Source organism: Trichosurus vulpecula, chromosome 6 (genome assembly GCF_011100635.1).
Source record: "Trichosurus vulpecula isolate mTriVul1 chromosome 6, mTriVul1.pri, whole genome shotgun sequence".
NCBI classification, from domain to species: domain Eukaryota; kingdom Metazoa; phylum Chordata; class Mammalia; order Diprotodontia; family Phalangeridae; genus Trichosurus; species Trichosurus vulpecula.
The window spans coordinates 187,244,274-187,267,789 of record NC_050578.1 but is presented as its reverse complement, the minus strand read 5'-3'; the positions used below and the strand labels follow the sequence as shown (position 1 = coordinate 187,267,789).

The following is a 23,516-nucleotide window of genomic DNA, read 5'->3' as shown; positions in this document are numbered from 1 at the left end:
ATTAAGCTCAACAGGCACTGTGAAACTGGATTTACAGGCAAAATTTGTTAAGAACAAGAAGATTGACTGCATGAAGCCTTCCTCTTGCAATCACTTGGTATGTCCCCATTCCAGTGGGATTCTCCCGGTAGAATGTTTGGTTTAAAAACCAAAGAACTAGGCAAACACCCAGAAATTTGATCTACAAGTCATAGTACAGGGTTACCCAAACCTGAAGTCTGTGAAAGATTTGATTTACAAGTGTTGTTATGGCAAGATCAAGAAACAGAACTGCCCTGACTACAAGTGCCCTTACTGAAAAATCTCTTGGTAAATATGGAATTATCTGCATGGAGGAGTTGATCCGTCAGATCTATACTGTTGGCAAGCACTTCAAAACTGCCACCAACTTCCTTGGAGCCCTTCAAATGATCTTCTCCACAGGGTGGAATGAAGAAAAAGACTACATATTTTGTGGAAGGTGGAGACACTGGTAAGAGGGAAGGCTGAACCAACAGGCTTATTAGATGAATAAACTAAATTTAAAGACTTCTATCATGATCATTTTTCTAATGATCTGTCAATAAAAATGCCTGTGATTCAAAAATAATCAAAAAAATTTGTGGAAAACTTACGGGAAAATATGGGGAAGACACAGACAGAAGGAAGGAATGAAGGAAAGAAGGAAGGAATATGTAATACAGATGAGTATTATCATCGATGAGATCATAGAGCCACTTGTATACTGAAGTAAAAAGCATTATTATAAATTTATACCAATTATTTTATAGATACTAATGAATCTTACAAGCTGTATGTATACACTGTTGGATACATTCAAAGACCAACTCTAGAAAAACAAGAAACCCATTTTCCAGTCACATAATCAATTTAACCAACCTAATACCCTTCGCACTGGATTCAAGCATACATTATATATGACTGACACAATCAGCAAAGCAAACAGATCTGTTCCATGTGCCTATTGTCTATCTTTGTAGTTAGACTCTGGCTGAAGTTCTTATACTGCTTAGTGGAACTGTAGTGTTCTGTGTATTGTTTGAGAAATGCTAATTCAGACTTGGAAAATTCAGACTTTGTCTTTGACAAAGATTTATACCCAAACTGTTTTAAATTTGAAGTTGGCATAGAATTGGGAAGGATTTTTTAAAATCATGGCTAGGGAAAAAAAGGAATTTAAACAGGATAAATGGATACTTCTTTGCTTGGACAAATATTAACAGTAAGTAGTTATGGATCAGTGCTAAGAATAAATAGTAATCATTCTAAACTGATCTAGAAGAAAATACGAAATTGTCACATCTGTAGATCACATCAAGCTCTTAAGGGTAATAAAGTATTAAAAAACATCTTACACTATTAGGTTTGAAAAGTTTATAATAAAGTAATATATAATCATGATTTTTATATGAAGACAAAATGAAAAGATGAAAATAAACTTCAAGCCAATAAAATCATGAAAGGTAAACAAAAGGCAAATAGGGGAGAACCACCATATCCTAGGACACTAAGGCTATGGGACACAACTTGAAGCTTTATAGAAGTAAGCTTATTTTCTTAGGAAAAAAAAAAGTCCACAGCATGCAAAGCATTATAAAAGACCAGGGCAGGGTGGGGAGTGGGGGTTGGGGGATCTAGGGGTGGTGGTGCATAATTAATGACCTCTTGCTGCCACAGTCTTTCAATCTCTGACACAAGCCTGACTGAGAAAGCAAGGACTGACACAGAACATGATGGAGGTTGCCATGCAGTAAAAGGAACACTGACTATGAGTCACAGGAACAAAGTTCATGTCACCCTCCACTACTTTCTGCCTGTAATGGTAATTAAGGTGGGACTTTTTTTATTGTTTTCCCTTTTGGAGCACTGAAGTAATCAAGTACCTTTGATGAGTCTAGCCTTTGTTTCTTTGATTAAATCTGGGAATCTTTGATGACCTGCTTAAGAAACAAGAAAGCCTAGTTCACATAGGTTTGAGTCCCATAGTTGTGACGCACTTTGACCCTGAACAGGGTATATAAATTCAGAGGTTAGTGGTTTGTTTGGGGCTCTCACTCACTGGAAGAGTGTCATGTGATTTGACCAGATGAGACTCTAGGTAGCTGCTGGAGCCCCCTGGCTTTGAAAACCCAGATGTTGGTGCCTCTCTTTCTAGCAACCATGTAATTCTTTGGTCAGACAGCTAGATGCCTGTCTGTTGATCTCTGTGTGTTATTTGCTCTGTTTATATAATTCATGTTTGTAATTTCTGTTTATATTTGCTCTGAAGTTCAGAGTGCTGACTTTTCCCCTGAACTAAGTGAATGGTATATGTATGTTTAATTAAAGTAAGACTATTAACTCCTTAAAGTTGCTTTCTTTAGAAAAGCAGATCAAAGAACCTGTGCTAGCAGCTTTCCTGTGTGCTTTTGTTGTTGGTCTTTCACCCCTACAACAGCTGCTAGCAACATAGTTGTTATACTATCTCTGACATTTTGTCATCAATGAAATTCCGAGGATCTCAGTTTTTCAGTTCTAAATAAGGGGGGCAGGACTTGATGATTTCTAGTACTTTCTGGTACTGCACCTATGACTCTGTGTTCTCAAAGACATGGCTGCCTGAGTCTTGGAAGGCAGAATCACCCTTCAACAGATGTTTCTCTGTGTACTTGCCATACACTGATGCATAGGAGTTCTTTAGGGTCCCACACAAAACAGAGGAACAGGAAAAGCCATGAAGGATCTACAATGATCTGTCATAATGAGAACTTGTTCTCTTAATTCTCTTGTTCTCTCTCTTGCAACATGTATATTGCTTTACAAATGAAGTATAATGAGCTGGTCTAAGCACTGGCCCTGAGGTCTGAGCTTTCCCCACCTTCATATGCTGCCTGTATACAACCTCAGAGTGAGAGAAAAACTGCTGCCCCCACTAAGGATATTGCAAAGAGTTGCTGAGATCCCTGAAAAAAAAGATAAATTACCCTACATCACTATAGTGGTAACACAAAACACATGAAATAATTCCTGTCCTTAAAGAACTTATAATCTACCTAGGAAAGTTAAATATAAAAATGAATAACTTTAATGAAACAAAGTGGTGTCATTATATGACTGGTAGATATATTATGTAGATTGTGTTTTATTGACCATTACTGAATAGAATATACCTAGATATCTTCAAGGAGACAGGATTTGAGCTGGATCATATAAAGGCAAATATAATTTTGCCTACCAGGTAGTAATTTGCAGAGATTTTTACCTTAAAAAGTTACGCCCACTAAAAATCTAAATAAGGGCTCAATAAGGATGCAGATACATTCAAAGATAAGGGCTATATAAAAAATAATTAGCAATGTTTTGTAGAGACATCCTTAACCATTTGAAATTATAGGGGTATATGAAAGTTTAATATCATAGGGAATAAACTACCACAAAATGTACCTTCATAACAATAAAAATTGTAAAATTTTTTATTAAAGATTCGATGGCAGATATTTATCAACTATCATTATAGTAATGTTTGTAGAGTACATATGGAAAACTAAGACAAATTTTAATTTTAAAAAATTTTATCTTTGTAGTGCTAGGACTTTAGGCATGGTTACATACATCTCAAACAATGCACACTGTATAATATAAGTATATTAAAACACAGATTTGAGTAACTGAAAGGGTTCCAAATGAGTGCTTTAGTAACAACCAGTGTAATTAAAACAATTTAAAACCTACATATTGGTATTTATTTGAATAACAAAACCTCCTTTCCAAATATTCTCTATTATTCCAAAAGCACGAGTAATACTGTAGAACTTTAAAACATCATCTTCTGAAATGTCTAATTTACTAGGAGCATTTAGAAAGTGATGTACATTTGTCATCTAAGAATCAGCCAGACTAAGATGAGATGGCCTTATCACCAGAAGGCTGGACAACAGATATGAATTTTAGAAGACCACAGCAATTTATAATAATTGTCTACTGAAATGCTGGATTGATATCTACATGGTAGGAGTATGCATGTCAGTGAAATCACAAGGTATTTCATTCCCAAAATTTAATCCAGTTTACCTTGCATAACTTGTTTTTGACACAGAGTTAAAGGAATACTGTAATGCATGTTACATTATACCTCTTAGCAAAGCATCCTCTATTTTCAACAAATATTAATAAAGATTAATTATTAAGACTTCTGAGTCATGTGAGCAATAAGATGGCAGACTAGACATTTCTTCTGATCCCTATGACCTTTCAAATCTCTCCAAAACAAAAATTGTGCACTAAAAACTTCAGCTGTATGTATAGTCTAGGTCAAATAACCAGAATCCAAAAGAAGGTTAAAAAACAAAACAAAAACCATCAACTGATATTCACTGACCCCAAGCTCATTCAGCATCTTTCATTTCCTATGCTACTGGCAGCAAAGCTGCACTAGCAGATCCAAGGACTCAACAGCTCCATATCCTCGTTCCTTGCCCCCCACTTTTCTAGCACCATGGAGGCTGTGGCTCCAGACAGTGGAAGTTTACTCAGGCCACAGCAGATGAGCTATTTGTTAAAGGGAATAACTGTGGGAGAGGTAGGAGGAGGTATAATTAGGATAACTGTGATGATGTAAGAAAACAGAAGATACAAACAAAAACTTACTTTAAAAAAGCTAACATTAAATAGCTACATTGGACTGCAATTACAAATTTACTATAATTTAACAAACCTTCTTAAGAATATAATACTTAATCAGAGCTTCACAACCCCTATGCAGATGCCTGTCTTTTAAACTAGGAATAACACAGATCTTGTATACCTTTATCAAGGTGGCTTTACAGTACTGGACTGGGAGTCAGGAGACCTAGGTTTTAGTCTTGGCTCTGTGACTGTACCTATGTGATCTAGGGCAAGTCAGAATTTTCCTACACTTGCAGGTCCTCATCTATAAAATCCTCAAGGTCTGGTCCAATTCTGAAATTACTATAAAATTAGAATGATTTTTTTTTTTAGAGAGGAGAAAAATATGCCTACATTATTTGGAATACTAACTTTTATAACACGTTGATTTATCAACATATTTCCTCAACTGTACTTAGTTTAAAGAATTAAGTCACAGCTACTTCATAATTTACAGAGCAGCCAGGTGGCGCAGTGGAACGAGCACTAGGCCTGGAGTCAAGACGACCTAAATACAAATCTGTGCTCAGACACTTGCTAGCTATGTGACAATGGGTAAGTCATTTAACTCTACCACAATGTCCTCATCTATAAAATAAAGTGGAGAAGGAAATGGCGAACCACTCCAGTATCTTTGGCAAGAAAATCCCAAATGAAGTCATGAAGAGTCAGACATGACTAAACAAAAACTTTATAACTGATAAATGAAGTTTTGACTGCAAAGAGAACTCTTATCTTTATTAATATGAGATTTAAATGATGTACATAATCCTCAAACATTTCAATTTATATTTTCAATTATATCCCCCCTCCAAATAGCCTTGATTTTCTAATTATGTTTCCTTAAAGGCCTAATTCAGTGGCTATCTCTCCCATGAAACACTTCCTTAGGACCACAAATGAAAAGTATTTCTTGCTCTTAACATCTCTCACCACGTTTTGCCTGGATGGATTTCTCCTTTCCTCTTAAATAGTCTTTTTTGTATCAGTTATTTGTATACATAACATTTCCTCTCTTACACTGTGAGATAATTATAGTTAGTCTGTAAGGGTAACATAATTATAGTTAAAATGAGAATGTTCTTTGCACATAGCAAAGGAATCCTTGATGAAAATACGAGGAGGCTTCTGTGGATGATTCTTTACTGTAGACCACAATTTTGCAGCCACACAATTGATGACTGAAATGCAGGAAGAAAAATGGCCCTCATGTTTATTAATTACAAAAGAAGAGAAAAAAAAAAAGAAAAAGCATCTGATTTTGTAGAGGAAGACCCACTTATAAAGGCTCTCCTCTAACAAAGTATCTCACACATACCTGTTAATATGCAATATAGAAACACAGAGACAACTTCTTGTTCAGTATTTCTCTGACCACCAACAAGGCATAGAATAGAGAAACAAATATTCAGCAAAAGTATCTTTCAGTGCCATGGAAGATGTCTTACACAGAATCTGAATAAAATGATTCCCCGTGTATGTTGAATTTCTTCAGATATCCCTGTGTTCCAATGATACATACTCATTGTACTAAGTCCCTTAATACTAGATGATATTTTTAATAAGATCCACAATTCTTATAAAGAGGTCAGATCAACAATTCATAGAGAAAAAATATCAAGTTCATGAAGAATATATATTGTCCATTATGATAACCAGCAGAATGGGAAGTCTGCTGATCTTGCATAAATATTACAATATAAACAATGAGCTGGACCCATAGTTAACCAGAAGGAAGAGAGAATTCTGGATTTCCCAGTAGAATCTAAGCTCCTTGAGGAGAGGAACCGTTTGCTTTTGTTTTTATGTGCCCTGGCACATAAAAAGCATTGAATAAGCATCTGCTGAACTGAATTCAAGTCTAAGTTCTTTTGGAACAAGGTCTATATCATCTCTCTCTGTTTTTTAAAGGGACAGCATCTTGTGCTTAGTAAGTAAGCACTTAAGAAGAAAAGTTTGCTTAGATGAAAAAAAAAATTAACTGAAATAAGCAAGGTAATGATTCCAGACCTTCTTTCCAGGACTAAATTCTCTCTAGATCTACATTTTCATATCTCCAACTATGTACTGAGCAACTAGAACTGTCAACATCCTAAACTCAACATGTGCAAAACTGAACTCATTATCCTCCCTGCTGAGTCTTCCCTCATAATTTTGTTATTATATCAAGGGCACCATGATTCTCCCAGCCAACCAGGTTCCCAACCTAGTTGTCATATGTAATTGCTCACTCTCTCTCACCCCCATATCTAATCAGTTGCCAAGTACTGTCAGTTCTACCCTTGCAGCATATCTCACCACAAATCCCATTCTCCCCTCTGACACTAACAATACCCTGGCTTAGACCCTCATCACTTCAGGCCTGGATTATTTTAACAACCAGCTCTTTGGTCTCCTTGAGACAAGTCCCTCTCTACTCCAAACCATCTTCAACTCAGCTGTCAGATCATCTTCCTAAAGTTCTGATCAAACCATGTTCCCCCATCACCATACACATGCAATAAACACTAATGGCTCCCTAATTACCTCCAGTATCAAATTCAATTCTTTTTTGGTTTGATTTTCGATGTTCTTCATAACCAATTCTCCTCCTACCCTTTCAGTCTCCTTATAGTCTATTCATCCCCACCCAGCCAGCCTACTTATTCTACAATCTAGTGACACTGTCCTCCTCACTGCTTCTCAGACAAGATACTCGACTTCCCAATTTCATTCATTTTTACTGGCCGTCCTCCATGCCTGAAATTCTCTCCTTTCTCATCTCCATCTCTGCATTCCCTAGCTTCCTTCAAGTCTTAGGTGAACTTCCACTTTCTTCAGAAAGCCTTTCCTGAGCCAACATAATGTTAGTGCCTCCCCAATTATCCTGTACATGGATTGTTTGTACAGAACGTTGTCCTCCCCGTTAGACTGTGAACTCCTTGAGTGCAGGGATTTTCTTTTTATTTTTGACCTCTCTTTGTATCCCCATTACTTAACACTGGAGCTAGCACATGGTAGACACTTAACAAATCCTTGGTAACTGACAGAAAAGCCAGGCATGAATTTAAAATTTGTTACAAACAAAGGAGAAAGTAGATAATGAAGTTATATATAATCAAGAGTTAACTATCAAAATAAGGAGATAGTCTTCAAAGTATAAAAACACAAGCTATCAAAAGACAGACATGTTAACACTTCTGTCTGTTTTTATTCATGCTCAGAACAATTTCCAAATATATTTGCGTTTTTTGTTTTGAAAGAAAATATTTCTAATTCAATTAACTCACTCTAAACTTAAAAGATTTAAGAATTCGATCACAAGGTTGCTCTAAAAATGTACTAAAAACTTAAGAAAGCTTAGAAATTCTGTACTATCCTGCTACTTTCATAATTTTTTCTAGTCCCATGATATGACAACTTACTGATCATTATAGTTATCATTCAAAAATCATTGAATAAATGGCAACAATCAGTGCCTTGTTAAGAAAGAAAAACTATTCAAATATGCTAACTGACACTAGCAATATTGTAATAATGATAAACTATGAAAGACTTAGCTACTCTGATCGAGTCAATGATCCAAGACAATTCCAAAGGACCCATGATGAACAATGCCACCTGCAGATTGAAGCATTATTTTTTTCATTTACTTTATATTTCTTGCTTTTGAAATTTTTTTTGGCAACATGGCTAATACGGAAATATACTTTGCATGACTTCACATGCATAACTGATATATTGCTTGCCTTTGCAATGAATGAGGGAGGGGTAGGATAGAAGGGAAGAAGAGAATCTGGAACTCTAAATTTTTTTAAATGAACATTAAAGATACATATTTTTTTTAAAAAACAGATGGTCAAAATGTTCATTAGGAAGTTAACCAGACTAAGCTGAAAAACATTTCTGTTTCTATTTTTCCTTGTCACAATAAAACATGCTTTATTTTCTGGAAACATTTGCCCTACTATATAAGTAATAGGGACTGGATCTATGATTTGCAGTGGTATTACTCACTGAGAGGAAACTCCTTCTACTAATGTAGGGCAGTACATTCTCTGCCACATAAAGTCAGAGAGCTGCCTAGAGCATTGTGAAGTGAAGATGCTTGGCCAGGATCACACACTGCCCTTATACATGCTTACATACCTTTCCTAATTCAATGAACTGTATCAATTTTACTTTCACTGCTTTTTAATTTGGCCCTTTATTTTATTCTTGCTTAATCTCTGAAATTATAAAAGCACATTTTAACACTCTTAATCTACCTATAAAGAAAGGTATAAATGTCTATATACTATCAGGCATCATACCTTTAGTGCCAGACTGGAAAATGTATTAGAAACATTGCACTTAAAGCTCAGTTGCTTATCTAGATGTCCATCTGGATCTCTTCTTCCATAGTCAGTTAGTCCTGTCCGATCAGATGTTGCCACTTTCTGGAACACGGTGCATGTCATTCCAGTGAAGCTGGTAGCCTTGATGACATAAGCCTCCAGTGCAATATTTGGTGAATACTTCAAATTCAACAAATGTTAGTTATTAAGGTTAAAGTCACAGAAAAACAAAAATGAGATAATCTGGCATATAAAAACACATTAAATTATACAACATTTTAATAAAATGTACTAGGTGTTTAGATGGAACAAAAAAACTGGTCGGTGAACATTCCAATTCAATACATGTTGGCTGAATAAATAATCATACTGTAAGATATACACTCAGGAAAATTAAGATGAATTCTTCTATGATCCCATCAAAAATTACTTTGCATTTATTTATCAGCATCCATGTTGCCTCCTGATGCAGGGACTTTTTCACATTTTCTTTCTATCCCTGGTATTTCACGTAGTCCCTTGCACCTATTAGGGGCTTAATAGTTACTTGCTAAATCATAGCATTAGATACCTATTGCTGTGTCTCTTAAGTCTCTTCCAGTGATAAGAGATCCAGTGATGGATCTCAAAAGTCATTTAATCTAACATTTCACACCCAATGCAGAATCTCTACCAGAAAGAAAGTAAGTAATTGTTTTGCCTCAGTATTTTACTGAATAAGACATAAGTAATAATCCCACTCCAAAACCATCTGCATGCTACCTGGTAGGGAGATACTGGATCAAGTAGTGGAAGTAAATGAACTAATCAGATACAGATAAATAACCAAGATGGCAGTTGCCCACCCAAGTTTTTGAAGTTGCTCAATGGTGAAATTGTAAGCTTTGGACTATGAAATGTACACCTGTCTATACAATTGCCAACATGACCTCTCTTTATAAGACCTCTCCCCCCAGATGAGGCTATAAAAATGATAGCCTAGTAGATCTTCCACATTTGGAAAAAAGGCATAATCTATATCTGTGATTTTACTGATACAAGGAACTCCTTCTATCAATGCAAATCAGCAACTGTTCTGTATCACAGATTTGCCTAAGACATTGAAAAAGTAAGTAACTCATGCCCAGGACTAAACAGAGAGTATTTGTCAGAGGCCAGAATGCAGTACAGGTCTGACTCTGAAGTCTGCTCTTTAGCCACCACATCATGTGGCCTTTCTTAACAAGAAACATTTATTGGGCACTGACTTTGTATAAAGCACTGTACAAAGTGTTGGAGGTGATACAAATTTATACAAAACAGGATCCCTCTTTTGCGAGAGCTGATATGTTATGAGATTACACATACAAATACGTGTGAAATGAGGCGGTGTAGTGCCCTAAATGATAACAACTAAGGTTAACAGAATTACTGGAGAAGAAAGGATCACTTGTCTCTACAGTGATCAGGGAAGGCATCATGGAAGATATACTTGTGAATTAGTCCTTGAAAAATAAGCAGAATTGTGATGGGTATTCTAACTAGAGGAAGTGACTGAGGAAAAGGCATGAGAGCCTAGAAAGCACAATCCAGGGACAGGGAATAGCAAGTAGTCCAGATTTATCATATCAAAGAAATCATATGAGCCACTAGTGGAGATAAAGATAGAAACTTTTATGTGACAGAAGTCAGACTGTGGAAAGACTTGAAAGCGAAACTAAGAAGTTTGAATTTCATTTGGTATGTGTTCAAGAGAAGGTTATTACAGAAAAGGAAACTGAGGCCCAGAGAGGCTATATGAAATCCCCACACACATATAGCTAGTTAGCAGCAGAGCCAGGATTAGACTTAAGAATTACTCAATTCTTAACCATTGTTTAGTCTCACAAGGCAAAGTGATATAACATAAAAATGGTAAAATATTTCTGATTGTATAGAAAAATATCAAATGAGCTTCAGCATAATCATGCATAAAACATTTAAGAAAAACAATCTAAACAAGGCTTAGGAGATAATATAACAATTTATGTTTCACAAAAGAGAAATCTTTGAACATTGCTTTGTGTTAATATCCCAATGTGTTACAGGGATTTAAAAAAAAAGCTGACCATTATCAGAAATGAGACTGAAAACATTAAAAAAAAAAAACTACTCTTGTGAAGCAAGAAGAAAGTATCCAAACCTATAATAAATATAAGTAATTCTAGTCAGTCAACCTCAAGAAATCTGTAATTTCATTGGAGGTCTATAGGAGGGCAGTTTTAAAATGACAAGATTCCCATAGAGTCTAAGAGTGTTACATGAAGCCCGACTAAAAAGACTTTGGTCAGGAAAAAATATGTGCTCAAGAGATATTAAGTTTAGAGGTAAACATAAATAAAATAAGTATTTATTAACCAAATCCAAGTTTAGGGAATTGAAGGCAAATAAGGAAATTTGAAAAAGGTAAATAAATGACAAAGAAAAAGAAATATTACTTTAGACAACGGCTATCAAAACTATGAATCCCCAAGATAAAATATGTCAAAATTACAGATTGGTTGCAGAAAGGTTTAATAAACATCACATATCATAGATACTAGATCATAATGCCCTCTTGCATATGTGATGAAGGGCTGGTGGAGAGGGATGCACAACAGATCCCAAACCGTTTTAACTTTATGTCTTGGAAGGTTTTCATGCCTTCCCACAAACTAAACCTTTGGTCTAGATACAGAACACTGGAATGGTTAGAACAGCAGTTTGATTTGAAACAGAGATATTAATGTTTTTAATTAAGTTTAAGAAAAACACTTGACACAGATTAAGGTACAGCATCACACTAATCAGAAAATAATAGATGCTTTTGTAGTGCCATTAATCACATTATTCCAATGCAAAACAGCCCTTTAAAAAAAAATCTCTTCTCAAAATTTCAACTCAAAATTAGAAAAATAAAGTTTATTCACACCAGTGACAACTGAAAAACTATCATTTTAGGTTTATAATTTAGTGTTGCTAATAAGTGTTGATATAACATTTACACTTACAGTTGAATATACATGGGCTCCATTTGCCAATCTATATGCAGCAATTCGTTGTAAGCACTGAACAATTCTACTACAAGCTTTTCCTTCTCTCTGTGCAAGCCACAAAACACGCTCATCAGCCAACATGATGTTGCTTGCAATATCTACCATCACATCGCCAAGCTAGAAAGAAAAAAAAAGATCATTAAAACTAATGTAAAATATATATCACTGGATTCATTTAGAAGAAATGGACTTAAAAGATGTTGTAGTTCTAAGGTTGGCTACAAAAATCTAAAGCTTTTTGTTCTAAGCTTGAACAAAATATTTACAAATTACTCACATAATGGAAGAATAGTTGTTTTAAAAATGCAGACTGTTACTGTTAATTTTTATGCCACTTGAAAAAATGATTTTTCCTCCATATATGCTGTCAGCATTACAGAAAGAGATAAATGGGGAGAAGTGTATAATTTTTTTTAGACTGTCTATAAACTTAAGTTGCTAGTTGTTGTTTGTCCTTTGTTTTCAAAGAAGACCAATGACATCACAATGTTGGGGTAAAACAGTGGATGATGGGTGATGTCTTGAATTGTGCATGAATTGGATTTAAATGAGGCATGGTTGTGCAAAATCGTCAGCCTCACTCTCTCTTCCAGAGTCATCAAAGTCCCCTGGTGAGACAAAAGTCAAGATGACTGGCCAGGACACAATGGATGACTTTGGCGTCTTCAATGTCTGACCAAGTTCTAAGCACTCCACACAGCGCCTGATTCAGCCACTTTCATGACCATTGGAACAAACTGTTCTGCCCATTCTGCTGAAAAAAGTCCTTACATGCTGGGGTACAAATCCCCCTAACTCACTGATGAGTTTTGAGGCCTATCAGTTTCCCTCAGCCTGGTTTAGTCCATATGCAAAGATGGTTTTACGGGAATGTGGCCACTGTGCATGCTATACCTTCCTGGAACCCCAGGTGAGAAGTGGCTGATGAGTGGACACCAAAGGTAGATGAGCAGTCCTGAAAAGGGCTCAGCAACCTTTTAATACTAGAGGTGCTAGTCTTCACTGAAAGGCCCATACATTAAATGCAATAGGTACTATAAGTGAAACTGAACTCTCAATCATATAAAAACTGATATTCTCACTAAAAATGAAGTCAGAAGACAAAAGGAAGTTAATTTCATCTTGCAGAAATACAGACAGTTCAAAGGCTCTCATGAGAGAGTAAAGAAGATAGCGGTGTTGTTATTAACATATATGTAAAGGCAACATGGAATGTCATTTTATGAGGCATGTGGCCTCACACTGAAGTGCTCATAAGAATATTTGTTTAAAAAAAAGACCATCATGAAGATGTAGTTTATGTAACAACATCTATCATTGAAGATAAGAAGGAAGATAAATTATATCAAGAACATGATAATACTCTCCAGATAAAAGTAATATACACTTTAATATTCAATGATCTCAATCTTAGAGGAGGCTGGTGAAAAATAATGGGGACAAAAGTGGAAAAGATGACTCAAAAGTAAGAAAAGAGTTTGTAGACTGCAGAGGTCTTATTCAAGGACTGGTTGTTTACATATGAGTCATTTCTGAATCATATGTGATGGTCAATTTTTGACCATCAAATAGTTAAAGCACAACTCAAAATCAATATGAAATGAGAACAATGAAAAAAAAGAAATATAATTTGGTTGACTCCACCCTAACCTATTTAAATAAATTATTCATCATGAAAAAATGGTGAATGGAGATGAAAGCAGACAAAGATAGACTATTACCATTTCCTAATGAATTTGAACAGGTAGATCAGTCACGATAAGGAAGAAACCAAAAGAGCTTAGAAATTGCCTTAGGAAACACTTGTAAAGGATTATTTCTCATGGGGCAATCTCCTAGATTTTCTGATCTTCATAAACTCATCATTCTGCAAGATGAAATTAACTTTGTAATTCACACCTCCTCAGACCATTTCCTATCCCGTCTGGACTTCATCAGGCCAGGTGACTTTCTTTGTATCCTTAGCACTTAACACAGTGCCTGGCACATAGTAGGTGCTTAATAAATGTTAAATGACTCTGACTTTCAAGGAGGCAGATACAGGAGCTAAGGGCAACAGAGGTTTAGAATATAAACTCATTTATAAAACTTATAAAAGGAGTCTACAAACACTATTACCTTAAAAAACATCTAGAAGCACTTCAGGAAAAAACCTTAGTAAGATGAAAGAAGAAATCTTAGTAAGAGATCCAGCTAATCCAGATTATCTAAGGAGCACTGATAGATAAAACTAAGAGAAGGTCAACATAAATAATGGAAAAGGTTTGTCTTTCTATAACAATCTATTTTCTCCATCAATCACAGTGGTGCCACAATTTTGGTGTCTATTATCCTTGACATACTACATAAGAAAAAAGAAATGGCACTGGGGAAAAAAAGGATGGGAATACATAATCTACACTATGTATATAAAAAAAAGCACTGTGCTGAAGACAAAATTTAGAGTTCAGGGAGAAATCAACTATGAAGATATTTAAGAGACAATGAATACTGAGAAGAAAAGAAAAACATGAGTATATCTATCACCAAAAAAAAAGTGATCAAAATACCAGAAAAAATGAATAGCTGCCAACCCTGAGAAATCTCTATAAAAATAGTCTAGATTGAGGACATCATTACTGAAATTCAATGATGAGAAGAGGGAGGTTTTCATAAATGATTTCTGTAATAAACCAGATTTTTACAGTCACACAACTGATCAAAAGGTATAAAGAACACAAGAATCAAATGAGAGTTAATACTTATCTATATAAAATATTATATGTATATATGTTATATATATACATATATATGTATATATGTGTGGATGTATATATAAATACACACACACACACATACACACACGTGTGTGTATGTGTGTGTGTGTATGCTATAGAGCAAAACTGAGCCTTAAAAGATCTCCAAAAAAGACATCTTCTACGCGTATGAACTTTGTTATCAATAGCTTTTGCCACAGTCATAATCCTTTACACATGGTCCACGGAACAGGTATCTAGGGAACAGTAGTGTCACACAGAAGAAAAGACTACTTGATTTGGATTCAGAGAACATATGTTTGAATCCTACCACTGCTACTTATCACCTGTATGACTTTGGCCAAGTCACTTCACCTCCTGGACCTCAGGAAATAACCATTTAGAAAGGGTCTATTATGTGTCAGACACTGTGCTAAGCACTTTTTACAAATATCTCATTTGATTCTCATAACACTGGGAGGTAGGTACTAATATTAACCCCATTTTAGAGTTGAGGAAACTGAGGCAGAAAAAAGTTAAGTGATTTGACCAGAGTTAGATAGCTACTAATTATCTCAGGCAGGATCTGAACTCAGCCCTTCCTGACTCTAAGATCAGCACCATCCATTGAGCCACCTAGCTGCCTTGATAACCTCTAAGGTCTCCCTTTGTCTGTAATCCTTTTATCCTTGAGATACTGAGATTCTCTCCATTTGGGGGGGGGGGAGGTGGTATGTGCCACTGAGGTGATCCCATTAAGTTTTGGAATAATGCAGACCATCAGTAAAATCCTGAATCACAGAAAACACTCCAGCCTAACATGAGAGGGAGAGAAACAAGTGGATGAACAGTGCCCACACAGTTAGATGGACAGGTGGTTTAAATGTTCCTTCAGCACATCTGCAGAGATGGTCAGTGTCCTGGGTCTAGAACTAAATAGGAGAAAGACAGAAGGCTAGAGTGCAAATGAAAAACAACCCAGTGCTTGTAATTACTGCAAGCTTCTGATTGAAACAAGGGTCTGCTTTTAAAATACCAATATAATTCTGACAACACTAAATGGCTGTAAATCATAAAACACCAAAGTCTGAGAAGAACTAAAAGTCACCCCAAAGGGCAATGGAGTTCTAAATGGTGGGCTTGGACAGGCTGCCAAATAACCAATGAAAAAATATGAAGGTGAAGCACCAATAAGGAGATAAGGCCATTGCTGATTTGAAAAAAAAGAAAGAAGTATTTCAAAGATTCTACCCAGTTCTGGTCTTTTTCTTTCTTAAAATCAGTACTGGCTTTATTTCCTTATTAGTGCTTTACCCTCATATTTTTGTTAGTATTTTAAAGATTCTACCTAGTTCTGGTCTAACACAAGATAGAAGAGAAACACAGAAAAGCTAATATAGTTGACCAACTGGAAAGGACAAAAAGATGATGACCTGCTTATATGCTAATAGAGGGAAGGAGATAAATATGCCTTCAGAATCCCACAGTCGTTACAGGTCACAAAGAGAATTAACAAAGACAAACATAAGACCTAGGCAGTGTTTTATTCTGTTGCATTGTTTTCAAGAGATAAAATAAATTGGGGGAAAAGGAATACACTAAGAAAGCAACAGATTATAAATTATCATAACTGGGAGATTGAGAAGAAGAGTAAAGAAAAATGAAGAGATGGTTGGGCACGTAGGCATTAAGTGGACTTTTAAATGAACAAGAAAAAAGAAGGTTAAATACACAAAAATACACACATAGAGTCTGTGTAAATATACACTAAACTCAGCAAGGAAACAGACAGGTACAGGAGAGGGCAGAGGCAGAGTTGATTAAGAAAAAAGGCAGAGAAAGGAATGGTCAAAAGGAAAACAAACTTCAACTTCGGTAGATAGATCATAAACTAGTGATTAAAAGGAAAGAAAATAAATATAAAAACCAGTGAACAGTTCCAGAGCTTACTGGAACGGAAGAGGAGCAAAAGAATGGGAAATGAGCACTTCAATTATTGTTGTTGGTGTTGTGTTTGTCCTTCATTTTTGAAGAGGACCATGACATCAGGGAAATGATGACATGACTTGCAGTTGACTTGGATTTGAGTGAGGGAGAGCTGTGCAAGGTCACCAGCCTCACTTAAGCGTTCCATACTTCAATTATAGTTTGCTAGTGATGATCACATTCCTTATCTTTTACCATATTTTTCTGCTTTGCAAAACCCACAGTGTTCTATTCTTTTCTCCTTCTATACTGATCTCATCAGCTTCCAAGGATTTAACTACCATCTCTATGCTGAAGATACTCAAATCCACTTATCTAACCCTAACCTCTTTGTGGACCTGCAGTCTTCCATCACCAACTACCTTTAAGATACCTTGAACTGGATTCTGGTAGATGTCTTAAACTCAACATGTTCAAAACGGACCTCATTATCCTTCCCTCTATACTCTCCCCCCTTCCAAAATTTCCTATCACTACTAAGAGCATGACCATCCTCCCAGTCCCCCAGGCTCACAAGCCAGGTGTCATGCTCAATTCCTCTCTATCTGTCACTCCCTATATCCAATCTGTTGCCAAGACTTACGGGTTTCACCTTTGCAACATCTCTTGAATACATCCTCTTCATACTCTGATATTTCTACCACTATGGTGTGAGCCTTCATCTCCTCACACGTAGTCTGTTGCAAGAGCCTGCTGAGTAGTCTACCTACCACAAGTCTCTGTCCACTCTAGTCCATTCCACATTCAGTTACCAAAGCGATAATTATAACCAATCAGTGGTTGGGTTCGCCAAAAAGTCTTAACAAGCAAGTGTTGGCAGGCAAGCATGTTGCACACTGTCGGGAAGTCCAGCATGCATCAGCAGGAATATGTGCATGTAATTACTTGTTTACAATATGATACTATATAGTTACATGATGCATATTGTGTCATCAAAATATCAATGCAGAAAAAAACCCCACAAATTTACAATAAACAATTAAATTTAAGATGTCATTTTTTAAAAAATTCATTTTTTAAATTATGAAAAAACATTTTTAAACCACAATATAGGATAAAAAAATAGATTTCCAGGGAGGTCTGAGTAATTTTTTTTTTAAAAGGGCCAAATAAGTTTAGGAACTTAAGATCCTAATACTAATATATAGTGCATGGCCAAGTGACTTCAATGGAAAGGTAACTTATAATGCAAGTTATGATATTTAGTTAGATAGACAACTAGCAGACCTCTTCAAACTATCTTGGACAAACAGTAAATAATAACTTGTATACAGTGCTTTAAGTTCTGCAAAACATTTCCACATATAATCTTATGAGATTCTCACACCACCCATTTTGAGAAAGGTGCTGTTGTTATCCACACTTTAGAGATAAGGAAACTGAAGCTCAGAGAGATCAAGTGAATTGACAAGGGTCACACACATGATGTCAAGGGGATTCAAGAAAGACCTCATCTTGTTGGGTAGATCGCTTGTGAATCTGTGAGAGGACATGGGCAAGAGTCAGACAGGATGGCAGGCTGTGATCTGCATCATTGGAGGGAACACATACATAAATGAGATCAAAGACATACTGAAAGAACTAGGTTAAATTTGTTGACTAGGATTTAATTTTCCAGTCCCATCAGACTTTAATTATGATAGTTCTGAACCCTTCAAGGTAGCAAAAAGAACATAAATGTGATAATACAATGTTGCAAATTATATCTGAGTAAAACTTATTTCTGAAATATGACTTAATAAATGGTTTTTTAGCTATAGAGGAGAATTAGTAATCATAATACATGTACTTCTCCTTGACCTCATTCCCTGAAGACCATTTTGGCCCAAGAAGAACAAGAAGGATCACACAACCTGCTCCTCCATCTGTCACTCCAATACTGTGAATATCAAATGAAATTATTTATGGGTAAGCATTTTAAAGCACAAAACAAATATGAGATATTACTCTAATTGGCAATACTCACAATAGGGTTGAATGAAGGAGACACGAGATGTCATTAGCTCTAATTTTGTGAGAAGTGATTAAAACCAAGAGAAAATTTATCTAAATAAACAACTATTTGCCAGACTTAGAGTAATAGCTGTTTTTGTTGCTTTTTATTGTACCCACAATTTTATTGGTAAAGGATACTCCCAAAAAGAAAACTTCCTCTACCAATGCATCAGAACAAGTTCTGCAATGTATATTGCATATTACTGTATACTGTATGTTGAATTATGGGAAACCGTGAGCTTAAGCAATTTGTCAAAGGTCGTAAGGACAGAAGTATCGAAAGGTGAGACTCAAACCTTGCCTCAACAGCTGGTTCTCTATTCGCTAAGCAGCCTCTCACATAGAAATAGTGACAAAGAGATAAATTATAGTCTTAAGTACGACATCTAATTCATTTAACAAGCTAGGAATAGTGGTATGATTTCTAAAACTATAGGATCTTTTATAACTAGCTTATCTAAAATGTTCCATTTCAATGACTCTAAGTTTTCTAACCTGTAAATTAATTATAGCACCCGGCTAAATACTAACTTCACCTCTCCTGAAAAACATTATAAGAACATATTAGTATTTGGATATACATTTAATCTGTTACTTGTATATTTCATGTAAGACATTCTACTTTAGCTCTAACATTGTCTGAGTTCTTCTGTATTACAGTAATCTTAACTTATACATAAAGCTATTGATCAAAATGTAAATTTAATATTTATTTTACCTTAGCCTAGACTGAAATACTTCTTTACGTTTATAGGCATTCAATAAATATTTAGTAACTGACTGGCACAAAACAGTTCCAAAAACATATATATGTATATATATAATATATAAATATATGTATATATTTATATATAAAATATAAAAATATATATAATATATACACACACATATATACACATACGTATATATAATATATATACACACACACATATATACACATACATACATACATACATACACACACACACACACACACACACATATATATATATTATATATATATATATATATATATATATATATATATATATATATATATATATATATATATATATGTATATATATCCCTGCCAAAATAAACTGGGTGACAAGGCTTCCTGTGTTTTCGTGATAAAAGGTCACGTAATCTCAAAAGGGAACATTCCAAGAGTAAGCTGAGTAAAGTAACACAGGGCATGAAAGCTAAAATTTTTCTGAAAATGACAAATTCACTATGTGTTTTTATAATTAGAGAAAGAAGCAAGTAGCCAGCTAGACTATTATTAGAGTTACAAATAGGTGCTTTTTTTTCTTTTAAAAATCATTTGCAAAATATGCAACAGAATTTAAAACAAAAGAAAGGTTATTACAGCACTTAGAGAGTTTTCATTTGTATGCTTAAAGTACAAACTACACCCTCCAATCTTTCTACACAAAGAGTTGCTTTATGATAGTAATTCCCTGTGCCCTCTTATAAGTATACTGTAGATTGATCTATCTGCATGTATTTTTGTTTTTATTTCTCCCCTTTATTACCAAAATCTCTTGTCAATTTCTGATTCTTGTAAGAAAAGGAGAAAACAATTTGGGTTACCAAATAGATATTTCTGGTAGAGATTTTTAAATTCAAGACTGATTCGTTCCCTGTAAACCAGCATTTTGGTTGAACCGAAATACACAGCAATTTATTTTAAATCTATCTAAAAAGCTGAATAAATAAAACTATTCCAGTACAAAAAACATGAATATGAACATAATAGGCTCGGTAAATTTTTGTTAAGTTTAAATGACAGTGAATATTTATTCATATGTACTATAGTTGTTATATATGACTTGATTATAGAACATTTAAGACTAGAATAAAAATGAGAATTTAAAAAAATATAGTGCAATCTAACTTTTAAACATTTGAAGAAAATCGAATAAGAGAATACATACGATTAGTATATGAATCTTCAAATATACAAAATAATTTTAAAACTCATGCTCCAGTAAATACAGATACTTACATTGTCTGACAGAATGTCTTTAGTTACTTTTAAAAGACCTCACTAAATTAATCATTTATATTTGGCAGCTTAATAGCTTTTATTGCTTACGTTAAGACAGAATGGTACTAGCTTGTGTCAAACTGATGCAGGCTAAATCATAGCTACGAAAGTAATCTCTCTATAATTTAATAACCTGTGAAATAATCTATAGCAGATTCACATTTTGGACCTGATACAAAATCATTAATTTAATAAGTTATTTGTCCAACTATGGTATAGAACATGCATTTAAAATGATCTGAGCATAGCTACCTCAACTAAGAATTAATTCTCACAGCTGAAATCTTTAATCCTCATTATTTATTACAGGAATGGCTGGCTGGTGAAAAACTTTTTTTTTTGGCCAAAAGGTTTTAAAAGCTACAAACGAATTAGCTAAGATCAGTCAAATACTGTACATATATACTTCATTACTACTTTGTTCCACATATATTTAACCTTAAACATGTGTTTCTCTGCTAATCTTATTTATATTTAATATGTTTAATAGGCTCAAACATCTCCAAGAACTCTTATTACCTCTAACATTAACCTTAAATATCTTAGCTCGGCACTTAAAAACCTCTACAATCTGGCTCCAATCTACCTCTTCAGCTTTATTTTACTTCATTCTCCTTTTATATGAACAGACCCTTTGACACTGTAGTCAAATTGAACTGCTTCTCTAAAGCAACATGTCATCTCCTACCTTCATTACTATTCCCCATACTAGCAAGGAGGCATTACTCCTTCACAGTTCTTCTTACCTTTTAAAGCTCAGCTTAAGCATGCAGAAGTCCCCATGTACCTGTCAATTGATACTGTCTTGTTCCCCAATTATTCCTAAGACTCTTTGTCTGATATCTGTCTCAACCAACAATCATTTATTAAGTGTTTACTATTTTCCAGGCACCTCTGTGCCAGTAGTTGTCCCTAGCCCACCACAGTAATCTGTATTTTCATTTATGCCACCACAGAATGTAAGCTCCTTGAGGTAAGGAGCTATTTCATTTTTAGTTATGTATTCATTCCCACATGCACATGTACTTTGTATATAACAAGCATTTAAATGTGTTTTCAACTAAAGCTGTTTCTGACTTGCGTGTCTGAACAGTGTTTACAACACTGATCCCCTGTCAACCATCCTTCTAAAAGAGGGGAAAACTTCAACTTCCATTAGCTATTGCACATGCTATATGAGCACTCTTACAAACTTTAGGCCACGGTCAGAAAAAGCCTGAAAAATAATTACTCATTTGTGCTTAAAAAATATTTAGTTGGAATGATTAGCACAGACTATAAGAGAAATAATAACTAATTAACTAATATACAAATCAAGTATTAGGTTAACCTACTTATGCAATAATATACACAGATAAAAAAAATTCCTTTATAACTGAGAATACTAAATATTAGGAGACAATTAAATTAGGTTAATCTATTTATTCAATAATAGACACAGTGATCAAAAATGACTTCTTTAAAGACAAGATAATACTTAATAATTTTGAAAATAAAAGGCACACAATTATTCCTATAAAGAGGATTGCAATGAATTGTAACTGAAACCTGTGTGGGCCTAGAGGGAGAAAGAAATAGCAAAAGGGCAACAGGGAGACAGGACTCTTGGCTCAAAATAAGATCAGAGGAAGATCCAGGACAATTAACAAGGCCAGAGCAGTATTTCTACTATTGAGCCAAACAGTAGAGATCTGTCCCAGCACAGTATCAAAACCCAGCCAAGGACCTGTCTCAATCCTGGGTCACCAGAGTGGAAAAAGAGTTAGGTTGAACAGTGTCAGGAGGAGAATACTCTTGTTGCCAGCAAGAAGTGAAGAGAGACAAGAAACAAGGTCAAGATTAAAATTCTGGAAATGTTCACTACAGCCATTTTTGTTACTTTTAGTCAAATCAGGCCACACTACTCTAATAACATACCCTCTTTCTTGATTAGACCTAAGACTATGCCTCAATTCTACCCTACAACTCTTTATATTTGTCTGTATATACAACTACCAAATACTTACTTTTTGAAAAATTTTTTGAGTTCCAAATTCCCTCCCTCCCTAGACCCATAATTGAAAAGGCAAGTAATTGGATATAGGTTATACATGTGCAGTCATGCAAAACATATTTCCATGTTAGCCATGTTGTGAAAGAGAACAGAAAAAAAACTAAAATGAAGACAATAAAGAAAAATATGGTTCAATCTGCATTCAGACTCCATCAATACCTTCTCTGGAGATGGATAGAAGTTTTCATCATTAAGTCCTTCAAGACTGTGTTGGATCATTGTATTGTTAAGAACAGACAAGACATTCACAGTTGATCATACGTTATTGCTGTGACTATATACAATGTTCTCCTGGTTCTACTTATTTCACTTTGTATCAGTTCATGTAAATCTTTCCAGGTTTTTCTCAGAGCATCCTTCTTGTCTTTTCTTACAGTACTATAGTATTTCACCACAATCACATACCACAGGTTGTTCAGCCATCCCTCAATTAATGGGTATCCCCTAAATTTCTATTTCTTTGCCACCACTAAAAGAGTCGCCATAAATATTTTTGTACATATAGATCCTTTTCCTTTATTGCTCATAAAGTCACAGGCTTCCACTTGCTCCATTCTGATTTTTAAGGTAGTATTTTCTTCAGTGGTCTTTTGGACCTCCTTTTCCATTTGGCTAATTCTGACTTTTAAGGCATTCTTCTCCTCATTGGCTTTTTGGAGCTCTTTTGCCATTTGGGTTTGTCTATTTTTTTAAGGTGTTAATTT

At 35.0% G+C, this 23,516-nt stretch overlaps 1 protein-coding gene across 1 annotated transcript in view; it reads right to left on the bottom strand.

Annotated features, from left to right (window-relative positions):
- Window positions 1-23,516, bottom strand: part of ADGRA3 (adhesion G protein-coupled receptor A3) — a 143,697-nt gene that overhangs the window by 30,834 nt on the left and 89,347 nt on the right. Inside the window, exons 11-12 of the mRNA XM_036763375.1 lie at window positions 11,969-12,130; window positions 8,937-9,140 (exon numbers count right to left, since the gene is read on the bottom strand). Coding sequence (XP_036619270.1) covers window positions 8,937-9,140; window positions 11,969-12,130 — 366 coding nt within the window. The remainder of the gene's footprint in view (window positions 1-8,936; window positions 9,141-11,968; window positions 12,131-23,516) is intronic.